Source organism: Sturnira hondurensis, unplaced genomic scaffold (genome assembly GCF_014824575.4).
Source record: "Sturnira hondurensis isolate 20B ecotype Veracruz unplaced genomic scaffold, ASM1482457v3 Scaffold0023357, whole genome shotgun sequence".
Lineage (NCBI taxonomy): Eukaryota > Metazoa > Chordata > Mammalia > Chiroptera > Phyllostomidae > Sturnira > Sturnira hondurensis.
Genome location: NW_028095988.1, coordinates 8,170,726 through 8,188,516, shown reverse-complemented (window position 1 = coordinate 8,188,516; position 17,791 = coordinate 8,170,726). Strand labels below are relative to the sequence as shown.

General features: G+C 33.9%; 1 protein-coding gene across 3 annotated transcripts in view; it reads right to left on the bottom strand.

The window, feature by feature from the left end:
* NOVA1 (NOVA alternative splicing regulator 1) overlaps positions 1 to 17,791 on the bottom strand; it is a 155,682-nt gene that overhangs the window by 4,156 nt on the left and 133,735 nt on the right. For all 3 annotated transcript variants that reach the window (XM_037037530.1, XM_037037529.1, XM_037037531.1), the window contains one exon: positions 1 to 547. This exon is cut by the window's left edge and continues 4,156 nt beyond it. In XM_037037530.1, coding sequence (XP_036893425.1) covers positions 1 to 547 — 547 coding nt within the window. The remainder of the gene's footprint in view (positions 548 to 17,791) is intronic.

Below are 17,791 nucleotides of genomic sequence, written 5' to 3'. Positions count from 1 at the left end.
CTGCTGGGTTGGCACTGGCAGCTGCTGCAGCCAAAGCCCCTGTTGCTGCTGCTTGACTGAGACCTAAACCTAATGTGTTGAGATTATATCCATAGCTGGCTAATGTATTAAGTGCAGAGGTGATGGCCACCAGGTCGTTGCCTGTGAAGCCGGATAAAACTGCTGGAAAGGCTGCAACGCCAGCAAGGTTAGCATGTCCTAATAGCCCTGCGGCGGCTGCAGCAGTTGGTAACACTTCAGCAGTGTTTGCATAAGGAGATCCGGTTGGATTGGAATTTGCCACTGGACCTGTAACATTGGCATAACTGATATTGAGACAGCTGCCACTCTGTGGATCCTCTTGTATCTTCTGGATGATAAGTTCAACAGCTTTTCGGTTTTGTTCAGGTTCTCCACTCACAGTGACAACCCTCTCTTGCAAGTTGATCCCATCAGGTTTCTGGGAAAGCTGCACCCAAGCCCCTGACTGCTCCATTATAGCCTTCACAGTAGCACCTCCCTTCCCTATTATCAGACCTGCTGTGCTGTTGGGAACTATAATCTTTACCTGTAATTAAAAAAAATACGTATAAATAATACTTCTGTTTTGCGCACATACATTATATATTACTTTGCTGCCCTAGAAAAAGTAAAACAATCAATTGAAAATTAGTTGAAATATAATTTATGAAAGACAGAAATATCACAACTTCTAAAGTGACTTTCATCAGTTTAATACAATTATTTTGTAAAATTAGAATTTTCAAATGAAAAATAAGCAATTTTCAGTTTTAAATTATTCAACAAAAATTGTCCTTGAGTCTGTGCATTTTGCAGTAGAAGTGCTAAGACATTAGTATTTTTTTTAGGGAATAATAACTATAAATCAATGGTAACATTTTCATATAGCTCCAAAATGAAAATGTTATTGCTGAATCTCCACCGATTGCACTTGAAGAATATCTTTACTCTAACACATATTAGAACGAAGAGTACAGGATTATAAAAGCAAAGTTAGTAAAGGAATAGTCATCTAGTTCTAGTTTGAGCTCCTCCAAAATATTAATTTCATGTTCCTTGTCACCTAGCAATTTCCATGTTATTTAATACCTTACTTGCTTTACAACTGGTATTTTCAGAGATAAAGAACAATAAAATAGTATTCTAATTTTTCAATGAAACTTATACACAACATATAACCTTATAAAATAACAAATATTTCTAAATAATCAATAAAAACAATCCAATTGCTTTCAGGTAGGTCAAGGCTATCTGAGAATGATATGATCTACCTATTCTATCTAAATGTGTAAAATGACTATTTTGATCACATAGACACTCCTCTTTTTTGGCAGTCATAGCTACATTTTAAAAATAGGGCTCACAGTCATGTCACCAAAGGTAACAAAAATTGCTGCAGTCACATGCATACCTGTAATAATCTGAGGTACCCATGGAAGACATAGGCATTCCAGCCAATTTGTACTGAAACATCCAGCCACAAAAACCTAGCATATTTTTATTTACTTAGTCAGTCAAATAAAAAGTATACAATGAGGATGGTATCCTCCATAACCCCAAAGGTTAATATATGGATATTTACATTTTAAATTGCATTTTGGTAGCATAAAAATACACATGGCATTTTCTAATGACTCATTTGGTAGATGAAAAACTGAGTTTGTCACTGACAAAGCCCTGCATGGCACTCCTCTTGTCCCAGACATTAAAAGTGGACAAACTGAAATAATTTGTTAAGATTTAAGCAGGAATTTAGTTTAGATATTCTATCAGATATTTAATAAGCTATTTTTTAGCAAGTATTGCTGTGCTATCTTTACAACAGATCTAAGTAACAATATTTTAAAGAAATAAAGCCACACATTTTTGGCATTTTGCTCCTGAAGGTAGCAAATGGTGAAAAGCAGAGATTCAAATTCCAGACTGTGTCCCCCGCTAAATATACTCACAAGCATTACGCACAGGAACAGACAAGCACAGATACACACACACACACACACACTTTCCTTTCCACACATGTAATTTATAATCACAGTAGAATTTTGTTTCATTCAGATTTGTCTGTATAATTTCATTTTAGTGAAAAGAAAACTAAATTTTCTAAAAATATTTCTTAGGAATATCAAATACATCCCTCATATTCACCATGATTAAATGCATTCAGTTTCGAGAAGTAGACTAAGAAATAAGTCTTTAACATGTTAATTTTTTCCACAGACTTTTTTTGTGGAAAATTATTTCCACAAAATGCTGAATTAAAGTATGTCTAAGTGTTCTAATTTGAAAGTTAAACCATAATTACATCTTAACTCAATTATAAGGATGAATTAAAATCATACTTATATTTTATCCTATGCACATAAATATTGAGAAAATTTACTTTTAAGGATTTAAATCCTGAATATCAAATATAATTATACTTTATAAATATTTCTTTTAAAAATCAGAATACTTTTGCAATAAAGTTCTGTTGAAATCATTTATATACTAACAAACTACAGGGCTTTAAAATAAATTTTAGGAAGAAACATATATTAATCAGCCAAAGGTTTCAAAAGAGCGGTTCTTAAATTATTTTAAATTCTAATATCACTTTTATTTTGCTCAATGCATTGAATTACCTGTGTGATAAAACCCAGGAAGAGAACAGAACGGGAACAGTTAATTATGAAAACTACAGACTATCAATAAAAAGTAATGAAAAATATAATTTTATAACATCCATTCTAAAATCACCTGCAGCGTCTACGAGATATGTGACAATCGTATGGTGTTTATTTCTACCACAGTGCACACCAGTCTCTTACTACATTTAATGCATCCACAGTGTTTTAATTTCTTTTTTAACTGTAGGACTACTTCTGTCCTTCAAAAGAACTTATGAAAGTGTGCCTAGTACTTACATAATTGCACCTTACCTACCTTTCTTTTATTTCTCCCTTTAATAATTTTCCTTTCTTTTAAATATTAAAAAATTCTGAAATAATATAGTTTAGAAACTGTGTGGACTTTTCATAAAAGTAAACATCTTCCAAAAAATCCACATCTTTGTAAATTAAAGAATTACACCATATCACCTTATACTAAAGATTTCTTTATGTATTAAGTACCATTCCCTGGAATTTAGTTTCAACTATTTTAAATGATCCTATATAAAATACTGTCATCCATAATTGCTGTTTTATCAAATACTGAAGTTTCCCCAAGTTTTGTTGGTATAAATGACATTTGTCCACATACAACTAAAAGTGTGTTATGATTAAGAGAAGATATTAATGACTATGTATTAAGTTATAATATGTAACACTTCTTAATTTTAGATACTAACAGTTCTGCATAAAATTACTTATCTTAGAAATTAAATGAGAAATTCAAGGAAATAGAAAGTTATTAAATTCCAAATTTAATTACTATAAATATTTAATAGTTTATCCAAAAATGTCACTCAGCTTATATTTTTCACACAAGAACATTTAAAACCTCTTAGATTTACACTATCTTTTTTCATAAGGAGTAAAAAATATAGCCATATCTATTTTAATCTAATAGAGACACAGATAGAAAACAGACCTTCTAAGAAGTTGAGACAAAAAATTATTTTTTTGTATAATATCTCAGAGACACCAGTGCTCCACTTCCATTTTACGTGTTAAGTCAAAGCCAAGAGGAAGAGAGACACCAGGGGGGAGGTTTGGAGATGGTGGGCAACCCAATCCTGGGTGTGGAGTGAGGGCCGGGGAGACAAGGAGCGTGGAGAGTTATGTGAGATAGCATAATAAAGAGATAAACCCACTTGCTTACTTCTCAGACACAGGAATACAGCATTTAGTAAAGGAAGAGTGTGCATTGCCCATGTTTGCATCCCCATTCCACACAAATGAAATTTAGTATTTGCATATTGAAATTATAAATATCAAATTTTAATCACTTGTACAGCTTCATTTTCTTTGGTGAAGTTTGTTAACACACTGCCATGTAGCTACGTGTATTCTTATTTCTAAAAGAATTGAGAGAAAAGAGAAATGGATCCTAAATAGCATACGAATTATTTGGTTTAACATGTATGAGGTAAATCAGGTATGTTCTTGAGAGTTACAAGTTAGTTTTCCCTTTAGAACTATGATCCATAGTTGTACCATCCATCCATCCTTTATGAAATGCACACCGAGTGGCCTGAGGGCCCTGAGTGGGGGCGGAGATAAAGGACACATATGACACTCTTCCTGCCTTTAAGAAACCTCTTGATGTGTTGTGGAAAGCAGATGTGTAAATGTATCAAAAAGTCCCAAAAGAATGAGTACAAAAATATATATAAAGGGTACAAAGGAGACACGAAGTTTAACTGGAAGGAGAAGGGGTAAGAAAATCTTTGCGATATGATTGCACTTATCTAAATGTCTTTCGTATTTTTGTACTATCAGGACCCTATTTGTTCCTATCAAATATCCCCATAAGCTTGCTCTGTTATCTCCGTGTTGTGAAGTCCCTGTTCAAACGTAGACCCATTTTAGTAGTGATAATCTACAACCACAAAAGAAGAATCTCTATGGAAATCCTATGAAATGCATTAAAAATAACAGATGAGTAGGTTTTAATACTGATGTTTTTGATTGAAAATAAACATTAAGACATATACACTTATTCCTTTGCCATGTAAGAACTCCAGCTCATCATGGTCTCACAAAGAAAGGTCTGAGAGTGTCTGTAAGCCATCACAGCTTCTCCGTCATGGGAGGAAAATTACTGAACTATTTCATTAAACCATACTTTAAAATAAATGCAAAACAAGTGTCATCATCATTTAGAATATCCCAATTAATAGTATGGACTACTTTATTTAGGGTTGCTACACACATATGGCCTTATATTCAGAAAGCAATTCCTATCAATAGTAGATACCTGTTATTTCATTCATTCACTCAGCTAGTTGATGGTCCAATATGAGTTAGCCTGAGAATTTGGCCAAACTGTTGAGATAGATACCTGTGTTCCTAATCTAGTAAAACATGAGCCTCACATTACTAGTGACTATCTTCTCACCATATGGCAAGAGGAAGAACCAGATGGAAAATAATTAACCTAGATAAAAGGAAACTCCAGAAATGAAGAGAGAAATTTCTGATAGCATTTTGGCATCTGAATCTGACATGTCTAAAGCCCGCACAGAATCAGTATAATTCCCTCTTTGTTTAAGCCACTTTGAGTTGGATTTCTATGATTTGTAACCAACCAAATGGTATCTTTGAAAATACTTTGATGTTCTTGTTATATCATGTATCAAATATCTTGTTATATCATGTATCAAATATCTTGTTATACCATGTATCAAACATATCAAATATCATTATTTGCCTATCCAAAATAAATATTATTTTTATTGTATCTTTTGATGCTCTAAAAGATGTCATTGCTCGGGTAAAGAGCCGCAAGTGTATAAATGAATTTACCTTTTATCCAAATACACCCTCAAGACCGAATAGGGTCAGTCCCTTTCATTTCTGTAATGGATTGCTCCCCATGCTATGGAGACACACTGTAGTAGCACCCAATAGAAATGCTTGTGCCATTTTGGGGGTCTATACTGAATTGTTGACAAAAGTAAATAGAAAATCCTGTACATTTTCTTTTGATTATAGATTTATATACAAAAGTTAATTGTCTTTTTGAAAAGTACTGATTTGACAAACTATCGGGTGGGGCAAAAGTAAGTTTGTTCTTGTATTATTTATTCTTCTCCATACATACAACTGTAAACCTACTTTACCCCCCACCCTGCATATACCACACAGCTATATGAATACGAGTGTCTAAAAAGCACAAAAAAAATGGGCTCTTTTAACTCTGTACTGTTCTAATTTCCTTACTTCTGATAACCAAATCAACGGCGGTAGTTTTCACAAACATGCCTAATACCTACTGCAAAGTATCACGCTGCCTTCCCCCAGTCCTTGTCCCCAACCCACTGCCAACACCAGGTTGTAGAGATGGGACCCCTCTGTGCCTTCCTGCTCCCTGGATCCCTGCTTCCTGTTAGGCAGTTATCTTTTTCCTCCTTGAATGTTTCTTGCCCAGCCCTACTATTTTATCCTATCTAACATGTGACATAATAACAAGTATCTAGATTTGGCAGTTAGGAGATATGGGCTTTCACCTGGCTCTTCTGGATGATCTTTGTCAAATCACTTCAGTTTCATCATTTATAAAATCAGACAGCTTGATTAGACTGGCTGAGTTTTCATGTTAGCATCACGAAAAATTTTACAATCGCCTCCGGTGCCAGCCCGTCACCTCCACACTGCATTACCCAGACCCCCTACACAGGTGTTCCAAATTCTCCATACCCTGTCCCAACCTGTCTTCCCAGCTTCATCTTTTAGGACTGGTGTCCTCCAAGGAACAAACTTTACCTGCTAGTTCCTGAATATAGTGCATGTTAGGTGTTTGTCTAAGGTCTTGGCCTTTGTTTATTCATTTGTTCCAACTGACTGAAATGTTACCAGTGCCTCTACACTGTTCTTCCCCTTAAAACTTCTACATTTCTGACTTCTGAAATCTTCTGTACCTTGCAAGAGCAGTTCACATGCAATAAACTCATACTTTGTAAACTTAATCCTGGTTTCCTAAAATCAGAAGTGTCCAAGTATTTTTATACATTTCCTACTATGCTGCTTACCCTATGCTGGCTTATATAGGAGTACAACAGATATTTAACTCTTAAAATATTTTATTTTCCTGAAGATTAAATTATCATTTAATTTTTTCCATTTCCTATTTGCACTTGGTTGAAGTTATCAATTGGATAATGTTTTTAAAAAATAAAGCCCCAAAATAAAGTATAGATCTGTATAATAACTGTACATTATGTGAAAGATTCCATCATAGCTATTTGTGTGTGTGTGTGTGTATGTAAAATATGACTTTGGGTTCTTAAAACAAAAATAACTATCTTAATCTAAAGATAAAATTAAGTCTAAAATCCAGTGATTATACTGCAACCATACTGACATATAAAAAATGTGCAGATGCTTTTAAAAAATTATTTTTAGAGAGAAAGGGGTAGGGAGGGAAACATCAATGTGTAGTTGCCTCTTGTGCGCCCCAATTGATGACCTGGCCTGCAACCCAGGCAAGTGCCCTGACTGGGAATCGATCCAGCAACCCTTTAGTTTGCCGACTGGCAGTCAATCACTGAGCCACACCAGTCAGGGCAGATGCTTTAATTTTATGAAATTACTAAAATAGTGATACTCACAGATTTATGATCACTTAAAATCCAATAATATAATAATTAAATAAGCAGTCTATGCCTTTTTCTTAAATGTTCATTGATGTATGAGGTTTTCACTATGTTAGTTTGTAGTCTCTTACACACGAAGCTTGTGGCTTGGCTTATTTTGCCATAAAAATGTGGTCAGGTTGGTTCTAAACATCTAAGATGCAAATATATTAGTGTTTCTTCAATGAAGGAGTGAACTAGATCAATTCAGCAGATGGCTCAAATGACAGAGTCTACTAAGTTATAGTCATAATTCATAACTGCTGCAGTTACCTCCCACCCCACCTTGATTCAAGCAACTGCATTTTTACCTTAAAATAATTTACTTCAAAGCTTTTGTGGAGATTTTACTTCATTTTATATCTTTTTCCAAAGGGCCACAGATATTTTTCCCTCTGGCTGCAAGGCGTAATAGAAAATGACAGATGACATATCTCTTTATTGTGTCTTAAAAGAAGATAATGAATGATAATTCTCAAAAAATTTCTAAAGGCAAATAAAGTTTAACTATTTTTAATGTAATACATTTTGTCATTTTACCTCTAGAAGCATTATTCAAAGTGGGTTTTTTTATGACTGCTTCATATTTTAAATATACATCATATCACATTCTAGAGGAGTTGAATAGGAGTAAGAAAAAATAAAGGTAAGAAAAAGAGAAGGACTTCAATCCATTCCTGTTATTTTGAGGTAAGCACTCTAGACATAATTACATCAACAAGGAAAATAACTAGAACTCAAGTAATTATAAAGAAAACCTATCACAGGGCAGTTCTATGATTGTAAATGAACATAATTTGGGGTATTGTTGCCCTGGCTGGTGTAGCTCAGTGGATTGAGCGCAGGCCTTTGAATCAGAAGATTGCGGTTTGATTCCCAGTCAGGGCACATGCTGGGTTGCAGGCCGGTTCCCAGCAGGGGACTCACCAGAGGCAACCATACATTGATATTTCTCTCCCTCTCGCCTTCCTTTCCCCTCTAAAGATAAATAAATAAAATCTTTAAAAAAAATTGGGGGTATTGTCTTCTAAATGCTTACTAAAACAGGTTTTATTAAATTAAGATTAAATTTTCCAGAAGTCCCATTTGACATAATCTATGCATTGAATTATCCAAACTCTTTTATGATTATTGTTATTGTTATTATTATTTTAAACCTCTCTTCTCAGCTTGTTCAGGATATATATAAGTATACATGTGTATCCATGTATTTAGATACGTGTTCAGAGCTCATAATTCTGATAAGTGAGAAACTGTACTTGAAATATTAGGGATTTTTACATGAAAATTTATTTTTCTCAGTTTAATATTTTAAAGGTCATCACAATCTATGTAAAAAGTGGAAGACAGCTGTGAGCATAAAAGCAGGAGCTGTGTATACTGAAGTGGGTGATTAGAAAGGGATGAATTGTAAAGACAAAAAAGTGAGAATTCTGTTTTGGACATTTTAAGTTTGAAATGCCTTTCAGACATCCAAGCAAAGACATTAATTAAGTGACTAGCTGTGGGTTTGAAGATTAGAAGACATTTAAGAGTTAATATCAAGATAATATTTAAAGACACAGGTATGGATACAGTAATCTAGGAGAAGGTAAAAGTGAAAAATCTATTTTAAATAATGAACAGTAAAGAACTGTGTGGACAACAAAATATTTAAGTTCTAAAATGATAAGAGATATTCAAAGTACAACAGCAAAATTAATCAACCCCCCCCCAAATGCATGAACCAAACATAGATGGGGGGATGGCTTAACTATCAATGTCTTTCTTTCAAATAACATTTGCAGTAGTACATACTGCCTTTTTGAAATCACTTTTTAGTATATGTTAAGTTATAAAATGAGCATAATCTTTACCTTAATTTCTCTCCTATAATCCCCTGGGGAAATAATGCAAAAATGGAAAATTTCATATAACACAGAACACTGTATAGTCTATGAAAACTGCTATTATAAAATTACTAACCTATAATATCTAAAATTATAAATTATCAAATAGAAATTAGAAAATTCATGGACTATAAAAAACAGTGCAAAATGTAAATATATATGTAGAGTTTGGATTAAACAGTGTAAAATTATACATAGGTAAAATTGAGATAAAGGGCAACAGTTTGAATTTCACCACATAAGCATGTTTTTTTAAAATCATATAAACTATCTTTAATTTTTTAAAAGCAGTGCACCAAAAGGAAATGGAAAGATTATTCCCACATTAGGCTATTGAATGATTAAATCCTGCAAAAGCATTAAAAATAATTCATTTAAAATAAATTTAGTAAATTTCTCTGGTATTTACTGAGTACATACTGTGCCCAAGCTACTATTTCTATTGCTGAGGATACAGAGCTAAATAAAAAGGATTAAGATCTTACTCTCATGAAGCTTACAGTCAGTGAGTATTACAAAGACTACTGTATATTTAAATGTCTATAAATAATGAGTGGATACATGACATAAAAGCAGATTTTAAAACACTTTTAAATTATAAAATAAAAAATTTAAATCATAGTTTTAAACAAGAATCATATAATTAAGCTAAATGCTTGTTTAGGAAAACCACAAAGATAATGCAGGAATATAGAGCTCTTCAAAATTCTGAGTTTGTTCACAGACTGATGTAATACACCAAGATGTAACCAGAATAATTAGATATTATTGAAAGTAATTAAAAATATAAATATAAAGAACACTTTCACAATTTGGGTTTTTTAGTTTTTGTTTTATAAATTTTTTATTCAGTCATTTTTACCACTAAAATAAAATATTATTAAATGAAAAGACTGACAAATTTATATTACTGAAATAAAATTATAGTTGTTTGTAGGTGTTTTATATTTACTAATCATCTAATTCAACATTTCTTATATTTTAATTTCATCAACAGTTTTTCTGAAGTCAACGCTCATTTTTAAAAAAAATAATAGGTGACTGCATTTCAGTGTCACACTAGTAAAGGGATGTTGGTAATTACCACAAATGACTGTCATTAAAAAATAAAAATTCCATGAATTATTCTTTTTATTATTACTTTGGATAAGCAAAGAAACATTAATTAATAGGAGGCTACAGAGCAATGTCTGCAACTTAACACAATGTATTATTAGTCAAAACAGTAAGTACTTTTCCTACATATAGATGAAAATAGTTCACTTCTAATATTTAATGAATCACAAATAAAAATATATCAATTTTACAATTACTATTATTGGGCTAAAAGCAATTTGAAATTAGTTAATGAAATAGAACAAGTATTTTAAAAAATATTTTAAGAGTAATAGAAAGATTATATCACCTAATTAATAGAAAAAATAGCTAAACCAAACACCAAAAGAATGAATTGTAAGGTATTAAGTTTAGAAATGATGAAAGTGATCAATTTATTTTCTCCTGAAATATTTCTGAGTCAAAAATAAAAAATTAGAAAAATAAATAACATGAAGCAATTGTTTATTCCATAATGAGTAGAAATCAAACTCTCCAATTTGGCAAAAGTACTATACTCTTATTTGAGTGAATATGCAAAAGATGTTCCTGTTTCTGTGGATTTTAAAAATAAAATTAAAATGCTGAAAATAAACTTGGTAACTCCCCAGTTTTCCTATTTTAGAAAATTTCCATTTTATATGGCGTTACTGGACAGGTAAAAGAAATTTCATTGAACTGTATATACATGCTCACAGAGCAAGAAGACTAGTGTACGCTCCGAAAGAGGCACTGCGTGCTTTGGTTATATAAAGGCATGTAAAACGTCTGTCCTGAGAATGTGCTGGCGCAAGAACCATCACAGCTATGACTGCAGGGAGAACGCTGATGAAACAAACCAATCACATCTACCTACCAGGTAGTCCAACAAGACAGAGAATTGCAAATCTGCCTACCTAACAGCTAACACTAGAAAAAGCATTCTATGCATTTTTAGCAATATCTGAGCCACATCTAAGACATAAAATAAAAAACATTACTGAGTGACTATTTCATCAACTCTTTTTCCCTGAAGTGTACCACTTTCTTCAACTTGGAAATGTGAAAAGCCCTAGGCTTTCCATAAACATAAATATATCTTCATGTAAAATGATACCTTTAAAAGGACTTCTGAAGGTCACATAACATGGTATTTACCAAATGGTGTATTATAATTTTAACCTCAAAATATTAATGGTATGTTGCTTTCAGGAGTAATTCTTTTTTAAGGTATATTTTATTGATTATGCCATTACAGTTGTCCCATTTCCCCCTCCCTCCCACCCACATTCTTCCCATTTAGTTCATGTCCATGTGTCGTAAGTTCTTTAGCTTTTACATTTCCCATACTATTCTTGCCTTCCCCGTTTATTTTTGACCTACCATCTATGCAACTCATTCTCTGTACTTTTTCCCCTCTCTCCTTCTCCCACTCCCCTGTTGCTAAACCTCCATGTGATCTCCATTTCTGTGGTTCTGTTCCTCTTATAGTTGTTTGCTTTTGTTTTAGGTGTGGTTGTTAATAACTGTGAGCTTGCTGTCTTTGTACTGTTCATATTGTAAATATTTTTTATCTTCTTTTTCTTAGATAAGTCCCTTTAACATTTCATGTAATAATGGCTTGGTGATGATGAACTCCTTGAACTTGACCTTATCTGAGAAGCTCTGTATCTGCTCTTCCATTCTAAATGAAAGCTTTGCTGGATAGAATAATCTTGGATCTAGGTTCTTGCCTTTCATGAGTTGGAATACTTCTTTCCAGTGCCTTCTTGCCTGCAAGGTCTCTGAGAAATCAGCTAACAGTCTGGTGGGAACTCCTTTGTAGGTGACTGTCCCCTATCTCTTGCTGCTTCTAGGATTCTCTCCATTTTAATCTTGGGTTATAATTACGATATGCCTTGGTGTGTTCCTCCATGGGTCCAACTTCTTTGGGACTCTGAGCTTCCTGGACTTCTGGAAGTCTATTTCTTTTGCCAGATTGGGGAAGTTCTCCTTTACTATTTGTTCAAACAAGTTTCCCACTTGTTGCTCTTCCTCTTCCCCTTCTGGTACCCCTATAATTCGGATGTGGGAATGTTTGAAGATGTTCTGGAGGTTCCTCAACCTCCTGATTTTTTTGAATTCTTGTTTCTTCATTCTTTTCTGTTTGGTTGTTTCTTTCTCCCTTCTGGTCCATTCCATTGATTTGAGTCCCAGTTTTCTTTCCATCTCTATTGGTTCCCTGTGCATTTTTCTTCATTTCACTTAGTGCAGCCTTCATTTTTTTTTCTAATTTACAACCAAAATCAACCAGTTTTGTGAGCATCCCAATCACCAGTGCTTTGAACTCTGCATCTGATAGGTAAGCTATCCATTTTCCGCTTAAAAGTATTGGCTCTGGGGCTTTGATTTGTTCTTGCTTCTGAGCAATTTTTTTTGGTCTGATTGCACCTGTTATGTAGTGAGGGGCAGAGCCTTAGGTGTTCACCAGGGCAAGGCAACCTCTCTTGCTGGGTTGTGATGCTGTCTGTGTGGGCGGGGTCAGAGAGGGAACAATGGCGGTTGCTCCACTCTCTCTCAGATTTCAGTCCCTTCTGCCACTTCCCACAAGCAAACAGGGCCCTTCTGGTGCTTGTTCCCGGGTGGGTGGGCTTGTGTACATTCTAGGACCCGGTGGGTCTCTCCAAGGAACTCTCTTGTGAGGCTAGGAGTTCAGCCTCTACCCCCACAGTGTTTTCAATTGGTGCTTTTAGGCTTTATTTCCTGGCACTGGGGCCCTGGGTTGCATGGTCTGTCTTGCTGCCCATTTTTGCCTGGTTTATGTGCTTGCGAATCTGTGATGGTGGTCTGCTGGCCGCTTTGTGCACCTCACTGGCTCTCTTGGTTGCCTCCCCCAGTCTTGGTCTGCTGGCTGGCGCCTGCACACCCGGGTCTGCCAATTGCTGCTTTCCCCTGCCCAGACCCCTCTCTGCCAGCTGCAGACTCCGCCCCTCTTACCGGTCTGGAGGAATGGTTGTCGGACTTCTGTACAGTTCAATTTTCTGTCTGTTGGCTGTTTTTTTCTTTCTAAAATTTTGTTATCCTTAATTTTGGTTGCACAAGGAGGCACTGTGTCCACCTACGCTTCCATGTTGGCTGGAAGTCTGTAGTCTCTCAGGAGTAATTTTTAACTTGCCCTCCGAGAAATCCTCTGATTCCCACCCCGGGGTGTGAGGGTCATACCATTTACACAGCATAGCACACTAACAAAATTAGAAGATTTCAATAAAAGGAATATGATTAGAAAGCACCTTTTAAACCATTTTCCATAATTTTTGCAAGATTATTGCTAAGCAATCTTAAAAAATACTAGTCTGCACATAAAAATCTCCATAGGAAGGGAATCTAACTATAGTCGGCAATAGCCAAAAGAGTAGCAGTGCCCTGAGAAGATAATCATATTTTGTATAATATCCCTTCATAGATTTAAATTTTATTAATTCATACACCATTACTGTTCTCAATGATAAAGCTAACACCTACCCTTCAACTTTTGTACAGATCAAATATTTTTCATTAACTTACAGCTTTTAAAATAACATTCAAAGGATGTTATTTCCTGAAAAAAGCCTTGAATTAAAGCTTCAGAGAAGAGTGTTATATAGAATACAGTTAGCATCATTTTAAATAAGTTAACATGCATTTTCACACCATAAATAGTATTTTCCAAACATCTCACGGGGCTCTAGGAAACATTTGTCTAACTTTTCAAATTAGGTGCTTTACCTCATCCTAGACCTGTTAAATAAGAATTGCCATAGGTAATTGTGATGTGAAGCTAGGGTTGAGAACCTTTGACATGTTAAGAAAATATTATAAATATTACAAACCATTTAATTTGGCATAACTTCAAAATGTGAAACATCTGCCATTTCCTATGCTAGTTACTAAATGCTTCCTCTAGGCCCGAAGTTTCTCTCTAATGACCCTTGCTGACAGCCTGTAATAAAGCATCCCACAATGCTGAACCGAAGGGGTCACGAGACTGAAACACACCTGTAATGTCAAAGACAGTCTGATCTTTCCCAATCTTTGGGGAAGGTCCATCTTTATACTCCTTAGAACACTACATACACCACAACTGAAGGCATTATTTTTCCATCCTCTTTTTAGTCTTAGACAACATTTTTTTTAAAAGTAGATATTGAATATAAACTCTAACTGAAAAATAAAATTTAAAAAAGTAGATATATAAAAATGTTAAGAATGTTAAGAATATTTTAACTGACTATTAAAAATAGGGCCATATGCTAACAACTTAATTTCCTGTTATTAATACAGGGTCAGGCAGAAGTAACATCTGCTCGAGTGTGGTGGGTAGGGTAATAAAATGGGTGTAATGATTTGTAGTTTTAATTTGAACATTTCACCTAAAATGTCATACAGTGTGCTTGAGTGTGATATTGTTGTTACAGAATTACAGGCTTTTGATTTTGTAAAAGATTTTGTCATTGAAAAGGGGCATTATTTGTCCCAAATCTTATATTTTATGAATACTCTTCTAGGCTAATTTATGTGGCTTTAACTCACTATTTTTAATAGCTTCACCACATAATATTTTGCATACCACAGTTTACTCAGCCATGCTACTGTTAGAGGTCAAGTTGTTTTCCAACTTTTGAACCTCTAAATAATATGCCAATATATACATCTTTGTCCCTACATTCTTATGTATTGATGCATTGTTTTACTGGATAGATATTCAAAATCTGCAATGTTAGAACATTTCTTACATCAACATTGTATGAGAAGAATTGTTTCCTATATCTTTGCCAGCAGTTTTAATTTGTAAACACACACAGATTAATTTTTTGCATTCCTGGTATATGTCACATAATATTTTGTCTGGTTAAAAAAGTACTATCTCATGATGCTAATTCATATAATCTTTAATTATTTTCTCCTTTTTGTATCAATCTAGAAGTTCTCTGTATAGTTATCAATTTATTGTCATAGCCATCTGCTCAACATATTTTTCCCAAGGGTCTTACCATGTTCTTATTAGCAATATATTCTGCTATACCAAACATATAAAATATTTACATATTCAAATATTTTTACCTATTTCTTCATGATTTGGACTTCCTTTTTCCTTAAGAAAGTCATCCTCAAGTTGATTTCACATATTATAACTTCATCTTGAGCACACTGTGATTTAATTTTACATATCGTATAGGTTGAATGTACAAATTTATTTTCTTTCAGGTGGGTAGTCAAGTGTACCAGTACCCTTTATCAAATAAAACATCCTTGTAAAAATAAATTTAAATGATGCTTAAGTATTACTCTGCATCAAACAGTGTTCTAAATGCTTCTCATGGATTGATTCATTTAAGACATGACCACTCTATGAGGGGGCACTGTTATTACTGTGAATAAAATGTGAATTCTGAATAAGTATTCACATTTTACAATGAGAAAACACATATGGTAAAGTTGTTTCCCCAAATCAGAAAATTAGGAAGTGGCAAATAATTGTTTTAAAACCTGGAATTATGGCTTGAGATCATAGTTACTCTCTAAGTTATACTACCTTTCTTAATGCATGACAAAGTCTAGTTAAGTTCTCATATATACTTGGATCTATTTCTGAAATATCTATTATGTTTAACTGACAATTATATCTGTTTGTGTTAATATCACATGCTTTTATTATAATATTTTTATAGTAAATTTTAATAATGAGAGAAGTAAATCATCTCACACACATATTTTTGGTAATTATTTTATGATGCATATTATAATAACTCTCAGGCACTTATTTTTTAATATTAAAATCATTTTCTCTTGTTCCTCCCAGAAGACCAGAAAAACTGGGAAGAGAAATCAAAGTGCAATAAATTTTAATATTTTGACTGAGAGAGATGGGTATTTCTGATATTAAATCTTCCCTTCCAGTTATTGTAACAAAGTCTATTTATTAAAGGAATATTTGATTTGTTAAGGGAATGTACATGAAAATTGTACACCCCCTTAGTACGGATTCCGTGGGTTCTTATTTTTTGGTTCATTTTATTCCTGGGAATTTTGGGAGATTTTGATCTGTATATAATATACATTAAGTTGAGCCATAAGAAACTGTACTCAAATTTCAGCAATTTTATAAGATTCATCTCCATAGCAAGCAAAATACATCAAATCTAATGCATATAATAAAGTCAATTAAGTTCATTTATAAAGAGCATTATGGATTTCACTATTTTTCTAGGACTTTCTTAAATAGACTTCTATTTAAGAAGTTATCCTGACTTCACACACAAATACACATAACTCACACAAATACACTTAAGAAAATTAAACTAAATTTTAATACTCTGTTACACAGTTATAACAATACTTGAGACAAGAGCCTGAGTGGTTTTCAATTGTGGTCTGAGTACTACAAGGAACAAAATAGAAGTATAACATAGAAGGCTATGTCCCATTAACTTAACCTACTTATTCCAACAAAAGTATTCTTTTTCCACTTGGTTTGTATTTTTAGAGATCTTCCATGCAAAATTTCATTTGAAGAAGTAATTTTCAAAAATAAAACATAACTTTTAAAGTATATAGGCTTACAGTCTAACATTAGTCATTGAAAAAAAGATTTATTGAGAACCTACTTTGTTCCAGGTTAGTGCTTTGATACATCAGAGAAAAAAGCAAAGATCCCTCTTCTCAAGCAATGTCTTTTCTAGGAAAGCAAGGCGGATAATACATAGTAATGTGATAATAGAGTACATAGCATTCTATAAGGCAATGAAAAAAACACAGCAAGATAATGGGAATCAGGAGTACTGTGAGGTAAGGGAAAGCCAGGTTGCTATATTAAACAGAGTGGTCAGGTAGACCTTATTGAGACAGTGAATCCCGAAGAAAGACTTGCAGGCTTTGAAGATGTTAGCCACACAGATTTCCGAAATAAGAGAATTTCATGCAGAGAGAAAAGAAAGAGGAAAATACTGAGGTGAGAGCATGGCTGACGCCTGCAAGGAAAAAAACGGATCACCTTGGCTGGGGCAGAGTGATTTGGGGTAAGTGGTAGGAAATGAAAAAAAACAGGTAATGTGGCAAGGGCCAGATCTTGTAAATCAATGGATGACATTTTGGGGATAGTGGCTTTTACTGAACAAAATGAAAAGAAAACTATTGCAGGTATAGGCAAAGAAATTTTTAAGTGACATTTTAAAAGGAATACTCAGTCTGGTCAGTGGAGAAGAGACTTTGGAAAGCAAGGGTACAAAGGCAGGAAACCTAAATGGAGGCTACAGAACTAATTCGAGCTTGGACTAGAGAAGCGGTAAAAAAAAAAATGTGTGTATATGTATATGTATACACACACACACACACTAGATTTCAGATGCTAAAAAAAGAGATATTATGAATTCAATTTTTTTTTGACCTAAACAAGCAGATGTATGGAGTTGCCTTCAACAGAGACGGTAAAGGCTCAAGGTGGAGCAGTTCTAGAGTAGGTTTTGGACTTGGTGACTTTAAGATGCTCATTTACATATGCAAGTGGAAATACTGAACGGCAATTTGGGTAGTCTGA